The sequence below is a fragment of the Prionailurus bengalensis genome, chromosome B1, assembly GCF_016509475.1.
Source record: "Prionailurus bengalensis isolate Pbe53 chromosome B1, Fcat_Pben_1.1_paternal_pri, whole genome shotgun sequence".
Classification (NCBI taxonomy): Eukaryota; Metazoa; Chordata; class Mammalia; order Carnivora; family Felidae; genus Prionailurus; species Prionailurus bengalensis.
Window position 1 is genome coordinate 123174944 of NC_057344.1, and position 22908 is coordinate 123197851.

The 22908-nt window shown below is 37.2% G+C and overlaps 1 protein-coding gene across 1 annotated transcript; it reads left to right on the top strand.

The window, feature by feature from the left end:
- Positions 1-3505: 3505 nt before the first annotated feature.
- On the top strand, positions 3506-22029 carry ADH4 (alcohol dehydrogenase 4 (class II), pi polypeptide). Its single transcript, XM_043571900.1, has 9 exons — positions 3506-3627; positions 4908-5009; positions 6060-6201; positions 7637-7724; positions 10111-10342; positions 14226-14486; positions 18450-18585; positions 19070-19208; positions 21248-22029. Exons 1-9 carry the CDS (start codon positions 3610-3612, stop codon positions 21270-21272), a joined length of 1143 nt encoding a protein of 380 aa, XP_043427835.1. The 5' UTR covers positions 3506-3609; the 3' UTR covers positions 21273-22029.
- The last annotated feature ends 879 nt before the right edge of the window (positions 22030-22908 follow it).

Consider the following 22908-nt stretch of genomic DNA (forward strand, 5'->3'; position numbering starts at 1 on the left):
GGCAGGGGATGGGCTAAAAATGGGTAATGATTATTAAGTAGGGCACTTGTAATGAGCACTGGATATTATATTAACTGATTAATCACTAGTTTTCACTCCTAAAACAAAAAAAAATTTTAACACAGAATAAATGGAGAGATATACCTTGAAAAACTACATAAATAAAATGTGGTATATATACACAACGGAATATTATTCGGCCATAAAAAGGAATGAAATCTTGTCATTTGTGACAAAATGGATGGGCCTGGAAAGTATTATGGTAAGTAAAAAAAAAGAGAAAGACAAATACCTATGATTTCAATTAATACGGAATCCACAAAACAAAACAAATGAACAAACAAAACAGAAAAAGACTCATAAATACAAAGAACAAATGTGATTGCCAGAGGAAGGGGGGGGATGAATGGATAGGCAAAATAGGTGAAGGAGACTAAGAGGTATAAATTTCAAGTTATAAAAAAAAATGTCATGGGGATGTAAAGTTTAGCATAGGGAATACTGTGAAAAATATTGTAATAACTGTGTATGGTGACAGATGGTAACTCCACTAATTGTGGTGAGCACCTCATAGCATACAAATGTTGAATCACTATTCTGTGTACCTGAAACTAATTGTATGTCAACTACACTGCAATTAAAAAACGTTTTTTAAAGCAGTAATAAGCTTATCTACAATATAATAATAAAAATGGAAAGAAGGAAATGAAAGGCAGGTAGAATATACAGAGCTTGTAAACAATATAGAGAGAAAGGTCAAGGGAGGTTTCAGAACAGTAAAGAAAAGAATGGAGATGCTAGTGCCATAAGGAAGTCCAAGAAAGGCATCTGGAGTTGTAAATGAGGATAAGGTTGTTGTGTGAATGTGAACATTGTTAAAATAGGTCTAGGAGCAAACAGAAACTCTTGTCTACAGCTTGGAGTAAAGGGGGAAAAGTCATAAAAATATGAAAAGAAAGGCCAGAAATTTTTACGCTACAAAGGAATTTCTAAGGCCATTTTTTTTTAATGGGGCTACTAACAACTTTCAAGTTTCAATTATAACATAAAGATGGAAACCAGGTAAGTTAGGAAGGAAATGTGGGTAGTAAGAAAGTGGAAACATGAAGCACAAATTATACTTCCACAAAGTGTAATAGGACAACTTAAATAATCAATAAAATATTAGTCTGTAGGAGATACTGGAAAACTATGGAGCTATTAAAAGAAATGACATAGGTTTTTAAAAATACTGACAGAGAAAGATGGTAAAATATCTTGTTAAACTTTTTAAAACACATAGAACACAGAACACTTACATGCACCAATATTAAGCCTCAAAATATGTAAAGTGAAAAGAAAATACTATAAGAAATGAACAAATTCGTAATAATAACTTAAAAAATTTTTTTAATGTTTATTTTTAAGAGAGAGAGTGCAAGCAAGGGAGGGGCAGAGAGAGAGAGAAAGACACAGAATCCAACGGAGGTTCTAGGCTCTGAGCTGTCAGCACAGAGCCCGACACAGGGCTTGAACCCACGAACCACAAGATCATCACTTGAACCAAAGTCAGATGCTTAACCAACTGAGCCACCCAGGTGCCTCCATAATAATAGCTTTTAAATATCTCTCAGTAGTTAATAGAATAAACAGACCAGAAATCCGTATGAGCTGGCTCTGGTACACCACTGGTGCTTATTATCATCATTAATAATCAGAGAAATACAAATTTAAAACACAATATATACCATTCACACCCACAGGCTATCAAAAGTTTTAAAGTCCCAACAATTCCAAGCACAGGCAAGGATATGAAGCAATGGGAACTCTGATTCATTGCTGCTTATACGTGCACTTTGTAAAACCCTTTGACTTTGTCTATCAAAGTTGAAGACCCAGCAATTCCACTCCTAGTCAAAATACTTAACAGCCAATATGGAGCATTCCATTTCCCACAAACAGCCAAGCAAGTGAGACTTCAGGGGAGTTCTGGCCTACAGCATGATAGGTCAACAGCTCCAGGGTGTCACATGAGCAGTAGGTATTTGCCTACCGGGGTCCAAAGATTACTACACACACCCCAGAACCTTTGGGGGCTGGGTGATGGGCTCACACATCTAGAGGGGCATGAGAGTAGCTCCTCAGCAGTGACTAAACAGGGCTCCTTAGGGCTACAACAGAGTTAAAAGGAAATTTAGGAATTTGGAGCAGTGGTTTTCTACCAACTGGAACAAAAATTTCTCTATTTTAACATTTGGCATCACCTTAATAGTGTGTACTGGCTGCATATTAATCCTAAATTTTCCCCAAGGAAACTTAAGCACATATACAACAATACATTAAAAGAATTTTTATGCAACCAATGATTAATCATAAGCAAAAAAAAAAAAAAAGCAAAAAGGAAAGTGAATGATAATGAAATAGCCCAATGTGTATGAATCTCACAAACATGGAGTTGAGAGGAAAAAAAGACAGAAAAGAATACATATACTGTAGGAAAGGAAAAACAAGATAAAAACAGAAAGGAAGGCAAACCACAAGAGACTCTTAAATACAGGGAACAAACCAAGAGTTACTGGAGGGGAGGTGGGTTGGGGGATGGCTTAATGAGTGATGTGAACTAAGGAGGGCACTTTTAGGGATGAGCATTGGGTGTTGAATGTAAGAGACGAATCACTGGCTTCTACTCCTAAAGCTAAAATTACACTATAGGTTGACTAACTTGAATTTAAATTAAAAAAAATAATACATATACTGTGATTCCATTCATATAAATGTTTTCTTGTTTGTTTTTTTGTGGTTTTTTTTGTTTTCTTACTGATCAATACAAAATTATCTTTAATTTAGACTGATTCTAAACGCTTAACCTACTAAATAGCCACATCTGGTACAATTAATACAATTTCACTGTACCTTTGTTTCCAGGAACAATTATCACATGTCATATAAAGATTTTAACAGCTAAAACAAAACTATACTATAGAGAGAACCATAAAACATAAAGAAATGCAAGGAAATTGGGGCACCTGGGTGGCTCAGTCGGTTAAGTGTCTGACTTCGGCTCAGGTCATGATCTCACAGTTCATGAGGTCAAGCCCCACATCAGGCTCTGAACTAATAGCTCAGAGCCTGGAGCCTGCTTCAGATTCTGTGTCTCCTTCTCTCTGTCCCTCCCCCACTCACATGCTGTCTCTCTCTTGAAAATAAACATTAATTTTTTTTTTTAATGCAAGGGAATGATTACAAGGCTTATAAAGGAGAAGCCTGGGTACAGGAAGGATTCTGGGGCAGTAGAAATATCCTTTATGTGTTAATGCATCTGTATAATCTTAATGAACTTTTCTCTACTATCTTATATTATGCAATAAAAGGAAAAAAGTAAACAAAAACCTTCTTCAAATAAGAGCTGGGAGCAATGCAGTTGGCAGCTAAAATATGAGAGTACAAATCACATGAGAAATGGGCAGAGCTATGTATCACAGCAGCAAAAGAGGAAAATGATTGGAGAATAAGAGGGCAGGAATGGTATTTATTCAGACAGATCATTATAGGACATTGAGCACCCTGGATAGAAGTGGAAGAGATTCTTAAGTGAGAAAGAAACTTCCAAGGCTAGTTTGCCAAAGAAAAATGGGCACCAAGGGCAAAGTAAGCAAATACACTATTTCTTATTCTTGTTTGTCTTTTTATAATTTTGCTAAGAGAAGCTTCCTTCAGAATTACTCTCAGAAAGCAGCATTTTAAAAGGATTTAAGTGAACTGCTAGAAATTTAAGGAAATTACTGAGGATGTGCCAAAATGCTTACTACAAGAGTAGTCAATTAAATATTATTTACAAAGGCAAAAAAGAGACAGATTTGAGTAACTATGCTGTAACAACAAAATACAATTTGCATTTGTTAGAAAAAAAGCTAGAGAAAAATATAGAAAATATTTATAGTATATTAATAAGTAGAAAAATAATTACAAAATGTTATATAAAATATGATCCCATTTAGGAATACTGAAAAAATTTACCTCAAAATCATAAAATGAGCGATGAAATTATAGGTAGATTTGTTTCTTTTGTTCTTATTTGTACTTTGAAACTTTCTATAATTTATGTTGTATGTGCAATAAGACTAATGATATTCAAAAACATAAACTCAAGGGGTGACTGGGTAGATCAGTCGGTTGGGTAACTGACTCTCGATTTCGGCTCAGGTCATGATTTCGGCTCAGGTCATGATTTCATGGTTTGTGGGATCAACCCCACATGGGGCTCTGCACTGGCAGTGTGGAACCTGCTTGGGATTTTTCCTCTCCCTCTCTCTCTGTCCCTCCCCCATTCACACGTGCTCTCTCTCTCCCAAAAAATAAACTTAAATATATATATATATATATATATATATATATATATACACACACACACACACACACATACATATACATGTGATATACGTATACATATACATGTGATTCATATGTATATACATAGATGTTCAAAATTGCAAAACAGCTATCAAAAATTATGTATTTGTGTGGTCAAAGACTGGGAAAAGCATACCAAAAGCAAAAATAATAGCATTAGAAACGAGGATTATAGATTTGTTTCCTTCCACTTTATGTCTTTTTTTTTAAGTTTATTTATTTATTTTGAGAGAGAGTGAGCAGGGGAGGGAGGGAGAGAGAGAATCCCAAGCAGTCTCCACACTGTCAGTGCAGAGACCCACACAAAGCTCGAACTCACAACCCTGGGATCATGACCTGAGCTGAAAACAAGAGCCGGACGCTTGACCAACTGAGCCACCCAGGTCCCCTCCACCTTCTTTCAATGTTACATATATTTAAATTTTTAAATATAATATTAATTAATTACATCTTATATAGTTATATATTAATTACACAATTAATCTCCCTGTCTTTCCCCATCTATCCCTCTTTCTCAGGTTATTAAATGCAAAGCAGCTATTGCCTGGGAAGCAGGCAAGCCCCTCTGCATAGAAGAGGTCGAGGTAGCTCCTCCCAAGGCTCATGAAGTTCGCGTCCAGGTAAGTGGAGACTTTTCCTATATAATACAGAGAAGACACTCAGTGCAGGTTTGGCTTCTTTGGGTCAAGCCTATGTGGCATGACCGAGAGCACCTGGAGTGTCACCTGTGGCAGAATTTCATTTTTAGGTCCAGATAGAAACAGGAATTATCCCAGGAGGGGTAAATTATTAAATATCAGTTGTTATTAATAACAGGTTTAAAATTTAATTCAACTATCTTTACATTAACCATTAGCCCTGAGAATCAGACAAAGGAATTCACTTCAGATTAGAATTAGTTAGGTTTTCTTTTTGCTTTCTTTCTTTTGCTGTATTACAAAGTGATATTAAAAGAAAGATAGAAAATTTGGTTCAACACAAGGTAGAAGGAAGACCTGAAGTGCTGTCCAGGGCAGTATGAGGGTCTAAAATGCCCAGAGGAGGGACAGGCGTGGGTCAGCAGGGAAAAGACACTGCACTGAGCAGACACCACAGACTGAAAGCTGGCAAACCTTCTCCATTTCCCCCCAGCTGGCCCGGCTTATACACTTCTCCTGAGGACTACCACAGTATGGATTTATACATGAGGATGAATAAGACATCCTTGTCAAGAGAATCTTGAATAGTAAGGGATATGTTAGCTATTGAGACATTCCTTTATCTGATACCTCTTTTAACTATAAAGATTTTATTACCTGTTTCCTTTCACGTAGTTTCAACAAAATTTGCGCCAGCCCTAGAAACCTGTGTTCCCTCCACTACCTCTGCCTAAAAGATTTTGTTTAATTTTCCCTACTACCTTTGATTTCTCCTCTCCTGGAGGCAGTAATTGCCAATTCTATCTCTTTGTATGACTCTCCAGTGACAGTGAAAGTTAGAAAACAAAGGTTTGTTATTTAGAGGAAAAGAATATATGCTGATATTTTTAATTGTGCCCCCCCTCAAAATGTAACTCTTTTATTGAGCTCTAGGAATGTTGTAAAGTGTCAAGGTGACATTGGGCCTAAAATTATCCTAACCCTAATGACATAATGACAGAAACAGGACTCAAGTCTGTGATTGCCTTGCAGATAATCGCCACTGCCCTGTGCCATACTGACGCCCATCCGATCAATCCTAAATTTAAAGAGGCCCTCTTCCCAGTGATCCTTGGCCATGAGGGCGCAGGAATTGTGGAAAGTGTTGGGCCAGGAGTGACCAGTTTCAAACCAGGTACGTCTTTTCCTGATTCCAGTTAAATGGAAATGTCAGGATATTTCAGGGACTGATACAATCTTGGCTTTGCATGCTATTTATATATAGGGGATGTATATTATATTGGTCTCTATTTATATATGGGAACCATCTTTTCCAAAGACAAACTAAAATACGTTATCTATCACAGATAACAATGGGACAGAATATTTGAAATCAGAACTGATAAAATCTGGATAATATGGTCACTTTATTCACATGTAGCACTGAGAAACGGTCCTGTGAAGCAACCCACAAAGTGGGGCACAAAAGAAAATTTATAACAACCTCCTCTAAATAAAACAGAGAACCAATTGAATATTACAAAGAATTTAAAGAATGAGGATATACAGTCAGCCTAAGTGAGAAATATTATATATGTCAGTATTAGCTTATGTGTCTTTTTGAAACTTTGTAACATAAAAATAATATGTGAATGGAACATGCCAATGGGCTGAAATTTTTTACTTCCCATTTTATAACATTCACAAAATACTGGAATATGGGCTCTGTAATACTCACTTGTCAAGTGGGATGAACTGTATCATTCTTTCCTCCTTTAATGAGAATGCTCCAAACATAGGAGTATATTAGACTCCATTCCAAACAAGATCAGAGAAACAAATTGCTCCCATAAGCTTTGCATCCATGAAGTGCTCTGGCCAATGTAGTCCTAGCTCTGCCACTTACTGGCTGTGTGACCTCCACCAGTGAAGTCACTTTTCTGTGACACAGCTCAGATTTCTGTTTTCTAAAGTGGAGAGAAAAGGTACCCATCTCAAAGGACAGTTCTGAGAAGTAAATGAGATAATATGGGTAAACAGAAGGATGCCTAGCACATACTAAATGTTGAAAAAATGTTAATTATCATTATTGAGCTATGATCATCAGAGGAAAGAAGCCATAAGTAAGTTGTATTTGAGTAAAAAAATAGAAAAATATAGAATTTGAAGCAAACTAAATGGTGAAACATGGCAATGATGTAAAGTTTAATCTCCATATCCTGCCTGTTGTTGTCCACCTTTAATAAGGATGCTCTACTCCATACAAGATGTTTAGAAATGTTAAGAAAAAAAAGTAATAGTCATGATGCAGAGAGTTTCAGTGACAGCATAGCCTCAGACAGGACTCTGCAGCTAGTGGTATCAATGCAGCAGCAAAATAAATTAAATTAAATTAAATTAATAAATAAATAAATAAATAAATAAATAAATAAATATTTTAAAAAATTTTAAAAATACAGTATATTCAATACTTGGGGAATCTTGTAGAGCAACAAAATATTGTAGCCATCTATACTTTCTGCTGAACATATATATACCATAAAGAATGGTGTTTTCCACTGATACATCTGGTAGAAACTATTTATAAGCTGTATCTTAGGCACCATCCAACACATGGCCTTTCTTTCCAGGTGACAAAGTAATTCCACTCTACATGGCTCAATGTGGAAAATGCAAGTTCTGTCTGAGTCCACTCACAAATTTCTGTACAAAACTCAGGTAAGCTCTATACACTATTAGTAAGAATATGAATTGGTATACGTATTTGGGGAAGTACACTGGCAATACCTAGATGAAGTTTCTATCCACCAATTCTAGTCCTTGGTGTATACAAGAAACTGCTGCAAAATTACCCAAAGAAACATATGCTAGAATGTTCACTACAACATTATTTATAACAGCAATTAAAAATAGCCCAATGCCCACCAATAAGAGAACGGATTAACAAAGTGCTATGTAGTAACACAATGGAATACTATATAACAATGAAAAGGGCTAAACTTGATCTACATACAACAACACAGAATAATCTCACATAATGTTAAGGGAAAGAAGCAAGTTGCTGACAAATATATTTAGTAAGATATCATATACAAAACAATACCATAGACAGTATAATTTATGGTTACATATGCATGTAGTAAAGGTATAAATACACTATTGGAATGATAAATGCCAAAATCAAAATAGTAGCTATTTCCACAGAAGAGAGAGGGATGAAATGAGGCTCAGTAATTTATTCCAAGGCCACACAGATAAAAGTCTTAGAACTAGATCTTGAGGGGTGCCTGAGTGGATCAGTTGGTTGAGTGTCTGACTTCAGCTCAGGTCATGATCTCACAGTCTGTGAGTTTAAGCCCCGGATCGGGCTCTGTGCTGACAGCTCAGAGCCTGGAGCCTGCTTCAGATTCTGTCTCCCTCTCTCTCTCTGCCCCTCCTCCACTCACACTCTGTCTCGCTCTCTCTCTCTCAGAAATAAACAAACATTAAACATTTTTTAAAAAAAAAAGAACTAGATTTTGAACATAAGCAGTTGGACTCCAGAGTCCAAACCCTTTATCACCTTATTCTTTAATGAGACTACAGAAAAATCTATTTGTCCTTAATACTAATTGAAGCTAGTTATTTTGGAAGCTAAAATTATACTACTCTTACATCTAATCACTATTACTCAATTTCCTTGTCTATAAAATGGGAATAATAATAATGCTTATTTTACAGGGTTTTGGTAGATATTTAAAGAATTAATACACCTTTTTGCAAACTCTTAATGAAATAATGGATTTTGGCAATGACCATAAGTTCTTTCTAACATCACAAAAAGAGAGATAATAAAGTATTATGTGCCTCCAGATGAAAATACACAACACTGCCTTTGAAATATTCCTACAAAAATATAAAACCAAATTAAAACAATCAGTTAGATTGAAAACACTAGTTTAGAGGAAATACAAGCATGGAGAAACATGTTAAACCCAATTACAGGAATGTAATCAGAAAAATCCAGAATGAGAAAAACTCTACAGAACAAATGACTGTTTCTTCAACAAATAAATTGTAGAGAAAAAAATAAGGAGAGAAGTGAGCATCTATAAAGTAAGAGAGACTTAACAGACATATCAACCAAATGCAGTATGTCAACCTAAAAGAATCTCTTTGTTTTGTTTTTTTTTTGTTTTGTTTTGTTTTTAATTTTTTTTTCAACGTTTATTTATTTTTGGGACAGAGAGAGACAGAGCATGAATGGGGGAGGGGCAGAGAGAGAGGGAGACACAGAATCGGAAACAGGCTCCAGGCTCTGAGCCATCAGCCCAGAGCCCGACGCGGGGCTCGAACTCCCGGACCGCGAGATCGTGACCTGGCTGAAGTCGGACGCTTAACCGACTGCGCCACCCAGGCACCCCAGAATCTCTTTGTTTTTTAATGTGTATTTATTTTTTGAGAGAGAGATGGGAGGTAGGGGGCACAGAGAAGGAGACACAGAATCTTTAGGAGGCTCCAGGCTCCGAGCTGACAGCAAAGAGCCCGATCCGGGGCTCAAACTCACGAGCCGCGAGATCATGACCTGAGCCGAAGTTGGATGCTTAACTGACTAAGCTACCCAGGTACCCCAAAGAATCTATCTTTTTGAGACACATACTAAAATATTTACAGATGAAATAGTAATGTCTGGGGTTTAATTCAAAATAGTCCCATGAGGGAAAGTGGGTGCTGGTGGGGGTGGCAGGTAATAGATGACAGAACATCAGCCATGAGTTGATAACTACAGAAGCTGGGATATGGTTGCACAGATATGCAACAACCTAGACTTTCTACTTTCATATATAGTTGAGTTTTCCATTACAATTTTTTTTAAGAATTAATACATGTAAACTCCTAAGAGAGTTTCTAGCCCATAAAGAGTATTCAATAAAAAGTTTATCATCTTTAAACTACTTTTGATTATATTTATGTGAAAAGTCTCAAGTCATTTTCTCAATTTTTCTCTCATAAAATTGTCGTAATTAACATGTAATGCCCAGGAATTTTTTCAGGAATGTAATCAGAGGTCCATTTACATTCTCTTTTTTGTGTCTTTTTTTTTTTTTTTTTTGTAATTTTCTAGTCTAGTCAAAAATCCTATTGTTGATCAAGAACTAATGCAAGACAAAACCAGCAGGTTTACCTGCAAAGGAAAACCAATTTACCATTTCATGGGAACCAGCACCTTCACTCAGTACACCGTCGTGTCAGATATTAATCTTGCCAAAATTGATGATGATGCAAATTTAGAGAGAGTTTGTCTGTTAGGATGTGGGTTTTCAACTGGCTATGGAGCTGCAATCAACACTGCCAAGGTAAAAGTGTTTAATCACCAGGTTGCATAAAATAGAACTTACTAGGAAATAGCATGATAAATCAGCTGGTTACCTTCAAGTCCTAGCTCTGTAATTTATTACCTCTGTGACTGTAGGCAAGTTCTTTAACCCCTCTACATTAATATTTCCTACAAATAGTTATGGGGATAATTAAATCATATTACATACATAAGATATCTAGCCCAGCAGCTGGCATATAGTTAGCACCTGGATGAGGTTACTTTCTTGTCTCTATACTGATATGCTACTTTATAGACCATCCCTGCCTTAAATACAGCATGCTCAAATATGTCCCCTAAATAGCAATGTTCATCCTGGGACAGCAGATCCAGTCAAGAGGCAACAGAAACTACAGAAACTCCCAGCGATCTCCATATAGCCACCTCTGCTTTCTCCTTGACCCTGCAGATTTCTCTCCCTCAGACTGTGGTAATTCACCTCTGCTTCTCATTGTGCCCATTTGTGGCTCCAAGGGAATGTCTCAAGTGACAGCCCCGATGGTGGCAAGATGCATCCCTGGGATCCCATGTTAGAATTTAGAAGCTTTCACAAAACTTTAATGAGAGACTGGAGAGATGTCACTATCATTTGGATGCCTCAAACAACCCCTTTATTTAAACCTCCTTGACATCACTCTTCATCCCTTGAGTTCAAACTGCAAAGTGCAACCAGAGTGGTCTTTTTAAACAACAAATCTGAAGATTTCATTCCCCTTTCATTACTCCCCTTTTCCCTCAGTGAGCTAGTGATTCTCCCTAATTCTCCCTTTGCAGGCTCACTGTTCCCCCAGGCCTGACCTTCAGTCTCCAGGCTCTAATCACCGTGTCTCCTGGGCTTTCCACACCCAGATCCCAACAACAGTGCCTGGAAAGCTCCCCTACCTCTTCTGGCTGACTCCATTTTTTTCCCACCTCCTATCAGAAACCCTTCAGCCTCTTGGGCATGCATTGGGTATTCCTTCCAGTTTTCCCAAAAGTATCTGTGCTTATCCCTGTCTTCCTTCCTATCACACTATGGAGAAATTTCCCATTTATTTCTCCTCCCTATTAGACTATTTACTCCTTGAGGGCAACAACTCTCTCTTGTTCATTGTGATGTGAACAATCACTCTAGGCCCTATGCCTAGCACAGAGTAGGAGCTTAATAATTTTTCAATGAATGAATGAATGAATAAAGCCAGATTCACGTGCGACGCTTAAAAATCTTTTTTTTTTTCTTAAGAAAGAAAGAGAGAGAGAAAGCGCAAGTTAGTGAGGGGCAGAGAGAGAGAGAGAATCCTCAAGGGGCAGCCCCACGAGGAGCGGTGGGGGGGTGGGGGGGTAGCGAGAAAGAGAGAATCAGGGCTCACCCAAAGTGGGGTTCCAGCTCACCCAATGTGGGGCTCAAACTCACAAATCTTGAGACTATGACCTGAGCGGAAGTCAGATGTTTAACGACTCAGACACCCAGGTGCCCAACCCCTAAAAATCTTGATAAGGCTTGGTTTTCAGCTTTGCAATCCAAATAGTCCTTTTTGTCAGGTTACCTAGAGGTGTTAGAGTGTCAAGGAAATAAACTCAGCCTAACCAAAATAACAGGGTGATCTAGTAGGCAGAATATGAAGAGAAGACTTTTCACTGAGAATTATGTCAACCAAGCAGACAGGAATGCTACTTTTGGCTATCACTGTATTATCTCCCTCCAAAAATTCATTCATTCATTCATTCATTCATTCATTCATTAATAAAAATTAAAAATCATATGCGAAGTCAGACTACATTCTGAAGGCTCCTGGAGGAAGGGGGTTAATTGAGGGAATTTAAAAGCAGGTGTAACCTTGGCAGTCAAGGCATACTCTCCTGTACCTAGTATTGTCAGAATTATTGCTCTTTGGGCCACTCTCTCTTGTCTGGACTCCATGAAGACTGTCACCTTCTACTACTCTAGTCTTTCTTCAGGGATATTAACACTAGAGATTCAGCTACAATTTTCTTTTAAATCCAATCCAAATTTCCAGGACCTGTTCTCGCGGTTGAGGAACACCTAAACCACCTCATAGGATGCTTAGAGAAGAGAAATGAATCTGATAGGAACAAGTTAAGGGAAGTGAAATATCATTAATTCTAGCCAAAAGGCAAGAGTTTTAATAAAGTTTAATTTCCTTCTGGGAAGAAAAGTGATGACACAACTTTGTATAATTAGTGGGAGACTGGCACCCAGCATTACCAGGAGTCCTAATTCTTTTTAATCAGCTTGTACCCTTTACTGCCAAATTAATCACGTTTCACAGAGATCTTTGGAAGCATGAAAATGTCTTTTAACCGTGTTGTCTGCAAATAGATAATCATCCACTATGAATTATTCTATTTTCAAATTGTGGCGGGGTAGTTTATAGTGACCACCCCCGCCCCCAGGACCATAATCAAGGGCACTTTTACACACAGCAGTCTAGTTGTTTAACACAAGTAATATAGTGTATTCAATTTATACTGTTGGAAGCTGTGTATAACATTGCCTCAATAAGGAAGATGCATTTCTACTTTCAATGACTCTTAGAGGTAAACTTTTAAACACAGTCTTTAAGGAGATATATTTGGATATATACTAAACATGTGCCACAACATTGTAAATGTCACACTGTGTATAGAGAACATTATGAATATTTGTAAAAAATATATTTTATTTACCCCTGAGTAGCAAAAGTCAAACACTGTATGCCTGCCTAATATCATGCATAAATTAAAGAGATATACATTCTCTCTATTCCTTAATAGTTTTGTTTCCAATTTAGAATATATCAGTACTTCCCTTGGGCAGATTCCTCTTTCCCTTTTGTTTATGCTTTAATTCTAACAGTTTCCCATCATCATTAGAAAATATTAATTAAGAATCTGTGTAGTATGTTTTTTGCCACTATACCACTCTACAGAATAACATAATCCAGATACAGCAACTTTCCTTATCATCTTGTATATTCAGTTTCTATTTCATTCGATGCAATGAACATTTATTAAAGACCCAACACATAGAACACTCTTAATAGCAATGTGAAAGATAATATGAGTTCAAAGAACTTACAGTCTTTTGAAGAAACACGCACACAAATACAAAATCAACAAATCAAGGTAGATAATAAATTAGGCAATATAGAAAAAACAAAAAGGAAATATAGAAAACCAAAAGAAATTTGTATTTCATGCCTTTCAAATTAATTGGTGATTTGGGATGTGAGTTAATTCACACTTAGAGAAACATTAGTGCTCATTCAAAACCGACTATAACACTAATACAACCAAATAAGGCCCATTAAAAATATAAATTATTTGTGATCTATTTAAAAATGAAAATAATAAACCCTTTAAAATGTGTGGGTTTTAAATTTTTGTGCTGACAACACTAAAAGGGAACAGGAAAACAAGAGGATTATTTTCACTTGGGCTTATTCCTTACTATTAGCTGATCATTCTAATGGCATTCAAATGATTCTCCAAATTTAGCCAGTGAGTAATCCATTTTTATATTGGCAGATTTCCCCTATTGGCTGTATCATTTAGTTTTATGATAGACAGTCTTTTATTTATATGTTCCTGCCCCCACCTCACTCTCTCCATTTAAAAAAAAGTTAAGTTCACTTCCATTAACAGTTAACTTAGGGGTGCCTGGGTGGCTCAGTCAGCTGAGCGTCTGACTCTTGATTTCAGCTCAGGTCATGATCTCACAGTCGTAGGATCAAGTCCCCTCACTGGCCTCCATCCTGAGTGTGGAGCCTGCTTAGGATTCATTCTCTCTCTCTCTGTCCCCTCTCCCAACTCATGCACTCTCTCTAAAAAAATTAAAAAATAAATTTTTTAAAAAGTTAATTTATAAATTGTCCTGCCTGCAGGTCACCCCTGGTTCTACTTGTGCCATCTTTGGCCTAGGAGGTGTTGGTCTTTCTGCTATAATGGGTTGTAAAGTAGCAGGAGCTTCCAGAATTATAGCTATTGACATCAACAGTGAGAAGTTTACAAAGGCCAAAGCCCTCGGAGCCACTGACTGCCTCAATCCTAGAAACCTACATAAACCCATCCAGGAGGTCATCATTGAAATGACCAAAGGAGGGGTGGATTTTGCCCTTGATTGTGCAGGTGGACCTGAAGCCATGGTATGTACATTTTTAATGATAGTATATAATAAATTATTATTTATTAACATTAATAAACATTGGCAATGTGTGTATCAATATAGTTACTTTGTATATTTTATATACACATATGTATATATTATATATTTATATAGAAAATATTAGCTATTAGATTGCATGTATTAATATTTAATTACAAGTATTACTTAATAGATTAATATTTTTGTATATTCTTCCACATGAAATTCAGCAAAAAGTTAAGAAAAAACTTAGAAATGAAAATTTTAAAATAATTCTGCCTATGAGAAATTACAAAGAAACAACAGAAAAGGCAGATTTAGAGAAGGGAAGGGGACAGAAGGACACATGTCACCCCTAACAGCTGGAAGTATCCACTCCCAGCTAAAATCAGAGAAGAGAGAGGTTAGCAATTTACAAGCAATCGAGTTCTGCCCATCAGATTTCAGTAAATGAGCTGCACAATTAGATCCAAATCATATATGTGAAATTTTCAATATATTACACGCACACACACACTGCAAAATTAAAAAGTAGATCTTTTTTTCCTAAACAATTCTGTATCATTCAGACTTCTTCTCTCAAGACGAGCTACATAATTTGCAGGCCCTTCTAGGCACAGGGCCCTGAGCGACTGCATTGGCTGCAGGCCTACAAAGCCAGCCCTGTCTATTCTACTTGAGAAAGTGGGGTAAATCAACCACACAGACAACACATGGAGAAGTTAGCCTGCCAGAATGCCCAGCCTCATCTTCCAGTGAATGTTCACTTCATACCCATTTGTGCAAATACACTAAGCAGAGTTTTGTTTTGTTTTATGAGATGACAAAAAAATTCGCCAACTATCTGCCATGGAGTCTTTTTCGTGAGTGAGATCTGTGGAGTAGCTATGACACTATGCCCTTTTAATTATGACTTCATTCAACATGGCTCCCAAACCCTCCTCTAGGGAGATGATAAAAAAAGATAGAATTCTGGGGACACCTGGGTGGCTCAGTCAGTTAAGCACCCAACTCTTGATTTTGGCCCAGGTCATGATCTCATGACTCATGTGAGTTTCAACCCCACATTGGACTCGGGGTCCAATTGAGAGTTTCTCACTCTCATGTGAGTTTCAACCCACATTGGACTCGGCAGTGGCCAAACTCAAAATAAAGCAGTGTGGAGCCTGCTTGGGATTCTCTCTCTCCCTCTCTCTGCCCGTCTCCCACTCACACACACACATGTGCTCTCTCTCTCTCTCCCTCTCTTTCTCTTAAAATGATTTTTACAAAAAAAAAAAAATTTAAACAATACAATTCTGTACTTCAGCCTCCCAGTGGCAGGCTTTGAACAGTTCTTCCCCTTGGTTCTTACCCTACTGATGCATTTCCCAGAAGAGAATGGAGATGGGGAAGAGGTGCTGAGAGCATCAGGCTCCCTACCTCGGTCTCTCCTCTCAGAATGCTTTCATTGATAATGTAACTGCTTAAAGGAGGGTCTGGTAGGTAATAAGCACTCAATAAATATCAGCTATTACTGAAAATTCATGCATTAAGTCTCCTTATCCTGCACGTGCTCCCCTGTGTTCAATGCTTCAGATGTTGTCCTTGGCATCTGCAACTTGCATTGTGCCACAATATTCTTCCACTTTCCAAACTTTTTACAAACATTGAAATTCAGCCTATTGATTTCATCTTTCTAGTATAGAGATTCTCAACACCGGCTACACTTTAGAAACGCGTGGGGAGTTGTTATTGTCATTGTTTAATACCAATGAATGGACCATACTCCAGGATAGTCTCAAGAGTCTAAGGCCCAGATACCAATATTTTTTACATTACTCAAGTTGAGAACCATCTGAACTAAAACTTGACAGGTTTTATTATTATTTTAAATTATGGAATAGAATTATACCAGAGAACCCAAATAAATGATGGATTTATTTAATCACAAAACATCAGCTACCTACCCGTCCACCAAGTTTCCATTACTAAGGAAAGCTAAATGTCTTGGTTGTAGAGGAGATTCCAGCAATGGGTGTGAACTTGAATTCAATGACCACTAGTGCTCTAAAGCAGCCTTAAGAACCCAACAGAATACTCAGAAAGTTACAATAATTAACAATATTATAAAGTTTTGAAAAGTAAAAGTAATTCTCATCAAAACCTCTCAGAGACTTCTAAATAAACCTGTTGTGCATATAATGCTCATTTTTACTTAAGTCATCATTAGGGAAATTAATTCTTTGCTTGGAGCAAAGCTCCAGAAACATAGAAAAGGCAAACAGGGAAAAAAAATTTTTTTAATAAAATAGTAAATAAGAGTCAATGTAAACAGCTACCTTCAGGTAACAAATAGTGCCTATGGATTTTCCCCTCTCCATAGATCTCTCCATACAGCATAAACAAAAGTATTTCCTCCCAATAAAAAGTCCACACAGTAGAAGAGTTGCTATTTAGAAATGTTATGAATTCTCAAAAGAATAAATATGTAGTCAAATAAAAATTTCAAAACACATTCTAGGGGCGCCTGGGTGGCGCAGTCGGTTAAGCGTCCGACTTCAGCCAGGTCACGGTCTCGCGGTCCGTGAGTTCGAGCCCCGCGTCAGGCTCTGGGCTGATGGCTCAGAGCCTAGAGCCTGTTTCCGATTCTGTGTCTCCCTCTCTCTCTGCCCCTCCCCATTCATGCTCTGTCTCTCTCTGTCCCAAAAATAAATAAACATTGAAAAAAATGTTTTTTTTAAAAAACACATTCTAAAAGTTCTAGGTCATTGCATTTTCCATCACTCGTAAGACATGGAGAGAGGGGGAGAATTTACTGTACTTTAAACTGCTTTCACACAGTGATCAGTGATGAAAAAAGCTGTTCTTTCTATTGGGACTTTTGTGATAGTAAAAATTGCCCCAACAGGTCAGAATTAAGTTGAGCACTGACTATGGCAAGGGATATAAAATAAAGTTTACACTTTTCTTAAGATTAGTCTCAAAAGATTGTAAATGTTCATCTAGTTACCATATGGCTTCTTATGGAATGGCCACCCACAAATTTATACCTTTCTCAAACTTCTTTATGTTTTCAATCCTTGGCATTTTTAACCCCAAACTTGCAATAGGTTAACATAACTCTCTCATGGGAATATCAAAGCAACTCCCCTGGGCCACTGTCTTCCATGTAGTTATTCAGCCAGCAATCAAGGCTCAGTCAAGTTCAAATTTGTAGCTTCACAATCTCACCACAAGATCATCTTGGTTGTTACAGCAGGAGAAGGAAAAGCTGGCAGGTTCTGTTTCGCCTATGAAATAACACACATCACTTCTGCCCATAGCCAATGACCCAGAATTAGTTACATAACTCTACCTAACTGTGAGAGCTAAATAATGTAGGGAAGGAGATGAAATGTTTTATGACCAGCAGCCAGTGTCAGATTCTGTTGAAACTGTTTTGTCCTCTGTTTTAAGTAGCACTTTTTAATTATCTTACTTTGGGATCTACTAAGTTTATGGTGTGTACCTCATTTCCTGGGCTCTAATAAATACTTATTCATTCCTCTCTTCATGACTTCAAAGATTGTTTTTATGCATGTAGAACTGCAAATGTTTTACTACATATCCACAACAGATCACTGAAAACTTGGTAAGAGTTTATAATACCTTCTAGAGTTCTTTCCTAACTTCACATGTTTACTTTTCTTGACAGGCAATGATACGCATTCCAGTTCACCATAACTATGGTATTAAACAAAATAATATGTTTCTTTTCAATATCTTTTTGGGTAATGCTCAAAATTTTAATGAATGTTCTACCTGAAACAGAACAGTGGCACCCCAAGTATCAATCAACAATACTATGATCATTTTAGCTTGAATAATCTTATCTTATATGCAGAGTTGCATACGTTTTCCCTAAAGCATTGTGCATACCTACACTAGGGTTCATGTTCTACGTTTTCTACTTACTCAACTAATCTTTTTTTTGACCTTCCAGAGAGCAGCCCTGGACTGTACAACAGCAGGTTGGGGAACATGTACTTTCATCGGGGTAGACTCTGAAATTAGAGGATTGACTATATCTCCAGTGGAGCTCATAATGGGCCGTACCATAAATGGAACATGCTTTGGTGGTCAGTTTTTTTTTTTCCCCTCTTTTAATTATCTCCATAGTAGTACTCAAATTCTTATAATGAAATTATTGAATGGAAAGGAAAAAATATATTGTTTAAATATCGAGTGCCTAATAACATATCTAGAGACTGCATAAAAGCTATTCTAGCAATTATTTGAGAATAAACAAAATTTGTATAAATGGATAACTACAATTCGTAAAGTTAAGTTCATTTTGCATTAAAATTAACCAACACAAGAGGAACAAAAGGTAAACTTCGACCAAACTGAGATAATTCCTTATCTAGAAATAGAAACTAATCTTAACATTCCTTGTTAAGAAAAACTTTTAAATCAATAAAAGTATAGAAAATCAAAGATGGGAGGGATAATCTATTTGAAGCAACCCAAATCTGGCTTGGTAATTTCATTCACTCAACAAACTGATTAAACCACTTCTTGTCAAAAACCATGTCTTTACGTGGCATTTTGGCCAAATTACAGGTTGGAAAAGCATTGATTCTATTCCAAAGCTGGTTACTGACTACAAGAATAAGATATTTGATCTGGATATATTGGTGACCCATACCCTGCCTTTTGACAAAATCAATGAGGCATTTGACCTAATGAACCAAGGCAAAAGGTAAGTTAACAAACAGAGGGATAAGTGGTTCAAAAAACCTTTACGATGACTCTTTACTTCATGTTAAGAACCAATCAGTTTGTCTTTTCTGACACTTTCCACAACATCACACATACTAGATGTGCTTAAAAGATTAAATAGTGGCCATCTGGGAAAAGAAAAGCTTCCTGCTCTATTCCCATAATGTACACTCCCATACACTATTTTAACATAGAGTGGTGATACAAACTGACACAGATTTTCCCTTTCAAAAACCATTGTTAACTCAGTTGGGGCTGCTCCCTAGTAAGAAAGGTTTCCATAGTATAATGTCGGGTCATTCTGGTGCAATATAGCCCTGGGTCTGGCATCATTATGTTCTGCAATTAACAAAAGATGCCCACTCTAGGCCCTTCATTATCAGAACCAAGTGAAAACCATGGATATGTGAGCAGTGAGTGGCTCACTTAAAGAAACTTAAAGCATGCCCTAACTCTTATCCTCATGCTTTGTCCACTGTCTCTGACCCACAATTTTAGCTATCTTGGCATTGACATTGGCATAGACCCTGAGAACTAAGTTATAGAAATGTCCCAACTGGGGGATCTGTAGCAGCTAGGGAGCAGGAGAGACTAGGATCAATGATTTTGGTTCAAATGATCAGGCACAACCTTGGTCAATAGAAACAATAGGCAAAAACACCAGGACCACTCTTTCATAGAGGAGATGCAGGACAAAAAAGCACCTGAGAAGACATCACAAAATGGGAAGGGGGGGAGGGAGGACCTAAAGTTAAGTGACATGAGTTTGAAGGAGAAAATAAACGTTGCAGAAGAAAGCAGGTTCATGGTGTGAGGACCCAAGCTACTTCCTGGGAAAGAAACCTGAGAAATTATTTCTACTGACATGAACTGTCTAATCTGCAAACATATTAGTTGCAATATATCAAAAAGAAGTTCAATAAAAACAAAAAATTACTTAGGCTACACAAAGTAACTTAGTGTATAAACTCTGCAATATCTCACACAATCTCAGTATCCCCATAAAGAGTGGTCCTTAAGTAAGGAGTTTGGTTGGAGTTTGGAGCCTTAGAACCTAAAACTCATAGCTCCTCCACCATTGCCCCTTTTCCCCTAGAGTTTTCAGTCACGGAATATACCCATAGGGAGTTGCTAAGTGGCAGCCAAATGGAAAATGGTGAATTACTTTATTAATAGCTGGGCAAGTCCCCTGTACTCTTAAAGTAGGCCTAGTAATCAGTGGTAGAATGAAAGGCTGACGGGTAGATACTTGAATGACGCTTCCTACTTGGCCTCTAGCTCACTGAGAAGACCACATTCCTGCCCACACAGATGGAAAGATGACAATGGAGAAAACAGAGGATGGCACTTACCACGTGGGTGTAGGAAGCACAACTGAGGATAGGCCCTCCTACCATACCAACTACATAGCAGTAAGAAAGCAGAGGGAACGCAACGCCCAGTTGGTCTTTTAAGGTGCAATGACCTTGACTCCTGGTAAAAGGACACAGAGGTTCTCCTTCCACAGGTAGACAGATGTAGCTCTAGTCCCTGGGTGAAGAAAACATTTATGCATGGCAAACTGCTAATGCCAGGGCTTCCACAGTTCCAGCAGTAAGGTCCAACATAAGGAATTCTCTGTCCCCAAGGATTATCTCCTTCTTTGCTTCTACATGTTGAAGGAATTACCCAGGATTTAGAATATTTAGGTTTTCAGAAAGCATCACTCCAACACAACAAGCAGTGACTATTCCAACACAGAAACCTCACTACAACCCTACCATGTGGTAGCATGGACCTCACCCAGGGTCAGGTGAGAGTTCCGAACTTTTCCCAGCTTACTAGCACCATTTGCAAGGTATTATTCATTCCACAAATGAGAGAGGATGACAAGATAAAAGCAATTAGACTTAGCAAAGTAGATGTCTATAAAGAAAGATTAAAACCAAATGCTGAGATGAAAATACAGAAATTATTTGTGGGTTTTAGTTACATTTACCATAAAAACTATGCTGACTATTGTTTTATTATTATTAACAGCATTCGAATAGTCCTGACCTTTTGAAGACACGAGGAACAAACTGGAATCCTATCTGACTGAATCTGAACCTGTCTGGTTAATTTATATCCTGTAACGATGAGCCAAGAATTGCCATGAATTTAAACAACTATTTACAATTAACATCTCAACATCAAATAGTTATATTTACGGCATTTGTATCCATAAAATGCATTAATATTTCCTATTTAGCAACTATGATAACTGATGTGTTTATGAATAGAATTATATGATGAGAATTGCTTAAAACTCATTGTGGAGAGGTGGGAATGGGGAATGAAGGGTAAGAAGTAAAGCCAGATAGGCTACATGATTATAATTTTTAAGGTTGGGTGATAAATATACAAAGTTTCATTATACTGTTCTCTGTACTTTTGTACATGTTTAAAATTTTCCATAATCAAAAAATTTTTACTAGAAAAAATTACTATTATATACATATACATAAGGTACATACATATTTGAAATATATATATAAATTGCTGTCACATAATTTCTGGGTTTCAATAAGCTACAAGCTAATCTTCTTTAATAAACTACTAAATAATTTCCTTTTTAACATCTGTTAATTTCTTTTCTCTTAGTCCTACTTTATCACTATGAACTATAATCACAATAGTGGGATATCAGAAGCTATATAAATGAATATAGATATATTAAAAATGAAGATTTTTAAAAAGCAAAAACATGTACACTCTCAAATTTCCATCTGTATTAAATGCCCTTTTCATCTTTGATAATCATTAAACATATAATGTCTAGAGCTTTAGAGTTTAATGATCTGTAATTTGCACTAAGTATTTTTTTAATATGAAATTTATTGTCAAATTGGTTTCCATACAACACCCAGTGCTCATCCCAACAGGTGCCCTCCTCAATGTCCATCACCCACTTTCCCCTCCTTCCCACCCCCCATCAACTGTCAGTTTATTCTCAGTTTTTAAGAGTCTCTTATGGTTTGGCTCCCTCCCTAACTTTTTTTTTGTCCTTCCCGTCCCCCATAGTCTTCTGTTAAGTTTCTCAGGATCCACATAAGAGTGAAAACATATGGTATCTGTCTTTCTCTGTATGACTTATTTCACTTAGCATCACACTCTCCAGTTCCATCCACGTTGCTATAAAAGGCCATATTTCATTATTTCTCATTGCCATGTAGTATTCCATTGTGTATATAAACCACAATTTCTTGATCCTTTCGTCAGTTGATGGACATTTAGCCTCTTTCCATAATTTGGCTATTGTTGAGAGTGCTGCTATGAACATTGGGGTACAAGCGCCCCTATGCATCAGTACTTCTGTATCCCTTGGGTAAATTCCTAGCAGTGCTATTGTGGAGTCATAGGGTAGGTCTATTTTTAATTTTCTGAGGAACCTCCACACTGTTTTCCAGAGTGGCTGCACCAATTTGCATTCCCACCAACAGTGCAAGAGGGTTCCTATTACTCCACATCCTCACAAGCATCTATAGTCTCCTGACTTGTTCACTTTGGCCACTCTGACTGATGTGAGGTGATATCTGAGTGTGGTTTTGATTTGTATTTCCCTGATGAGGAGCGACGTTATGCATCTTTTCATGTGCCTGCTGGCCATCTATGTCTTCTTTAGAGAAGTGTCTATTCATGTTTTCTGCCCATTTCTTCAC

What these genes read in the sequence shown, in the direction of transcription:
- ADH4 (XM_043571900.1), top strand. An exon ending in AATTTCTGTACAAAACTCAG is followed by an intron (nt 7,725 to 10,110) that starts GTAAGCTCTATA and finishes GTAATTTTCTAG; the next exon opens with TCTAGTCAAAAATCCTATTG. An exon ending in AAATGGAACATGCTTTGGTG is followed by an intron (nt 18,586 to 19,069) that starts GTCAGTTTTTTT and finishes GCCAAATTACAG; the next exon opens with GTTGGAAAAGCATTGATTCT.